The sequence below is a fragment of the Equus quagga genome, unplaced genomic scaffold (assembly GCF_021613505.1).
Source record: "Equus quagga isolate Etosha38 unplaced genomic scaffold, UCLA_HA_Equagga_1.0 71662_RagTag, whole genome shotgun sequence".
Lineage (NCBI taxonomy): Eukaryota > Metazoa > Chordata > Mammalia > Perissodactyla > Equidae > Equus > Equus quagga.
In genome coordinates this window covers 1-1,105 of record NW_025802178.1, presented here as the reverse complement: position 1 = coordinate 1,105, position 1,105 = coordinate 1, and the positions used below count along the sequence as shown (strand labels likewise).

Genomic DNA, 1,105 nt, shown 5'->3' with positions numbered 1-1,105 from the left:
TGAATCCTGGAGGAATGAGGTCATCCAGCCTGGGGGAAAGGAGAGAAAACAGAGATCTAGAATTTACAGAGCGCTTGTAGGGGGAGGAGGGGAATTCACTGACAGGAATCATCACAGTGAAGCATAACTCTTCACCTTTTACAGATGGAAGACTGAAGTGCCTCCACCCGCCACATCCCCTGCCACAAAGCCAGCCACTTCCGGAGTTCTGGGGAAAGAGTATCCTGAGGAAGGGCTTCCTCATGCTATCTTCAGATCCTTGTTCCTGAGGCTGAAAATGATCGGACTAAGAAAGAGGGTGAGGACTGTATAGGTGGTGGCCATCAGGGTGTTACTGTCCATAGAATGAGGGCCCTTGGGCTTGAGGTAGATGATGGTGGCAAAACCGTAGTGCACGACCACCACAGTGAGATGGGACACACATGTGGAGAAGATCTTGTGCCGGCCCTCAGCAGAGGGGATTCTCAAGATGGTGGACATGATGAAGACATAGGAGAGGAAGATGAGGAATGAGCAGCCCATCAGAGCTGTGACACACACCAGGATCACACCCAAGGTGACACATGATGTATCCCTCCCACAGGACAACTTCAGGAGGGAAAGCACATGGCACCCAAAATGGTAGATCACATTAGACCCACAGAAGGTGAGGTGAAACACGATCAATGTCACCATCATCCCCATGACTGAACCACAAACCCAGGACCAGGACACAAGACGGACACAGCCTTGGGTGCCCATGAGCACATTGTAGCGCAGAGGGTGACAGATGGCCACATAGCGGTCATAGCCCATGATCATGAGCAGGAAGGAGTGGGTGAAGCCAAACGTGAAGGAGAAGAACATCTGGCTAGCACAGGCCACAAAGGTGATGGAGTGATGGGTGGAGAGCATGTCCACCAGCATGCGAGGGGTGACAGCCACAGTGAACAGAATCTCAGAGATGGAGAGGGCACACAGGCACAGGTACATGGGTGTGTGGAGGCTGCGCTCACTCCAGATGGTGGCCATGATGAGCAGGTTCCCCAGCAGCGTGAACAGGTGCATCAGCAGGAAAAGCAGGAAGAAGGCAGGCAGGAGATGCTGGCGGAAGGTGGAGAAGCCA

General features: G+C 53.1%; 1 protein-coding gene across 1 annotated transcript; it reads right to left on the bottom strand.

The window, feature by feature from the left end:
* Positions 1–240: 240 nt before the first annotated feature.
* LOC124234137 (olfactory receptor 10H3-like) lies at positions 241–1,098 on the bottom strand. The gene has a single exon (XM_046651395.1). The coding sequence runs from the start codon at positions 1,045–1,047 to the stop codon at positions 241–243; it is 807 nt and encodes a 268-aa protein (XP_046507351.1). The 5' UTR covers positions 1,048–1,098.
* Between the last annotated feature and the right edge of the window lie 7 nt (positions 1,099–1,105).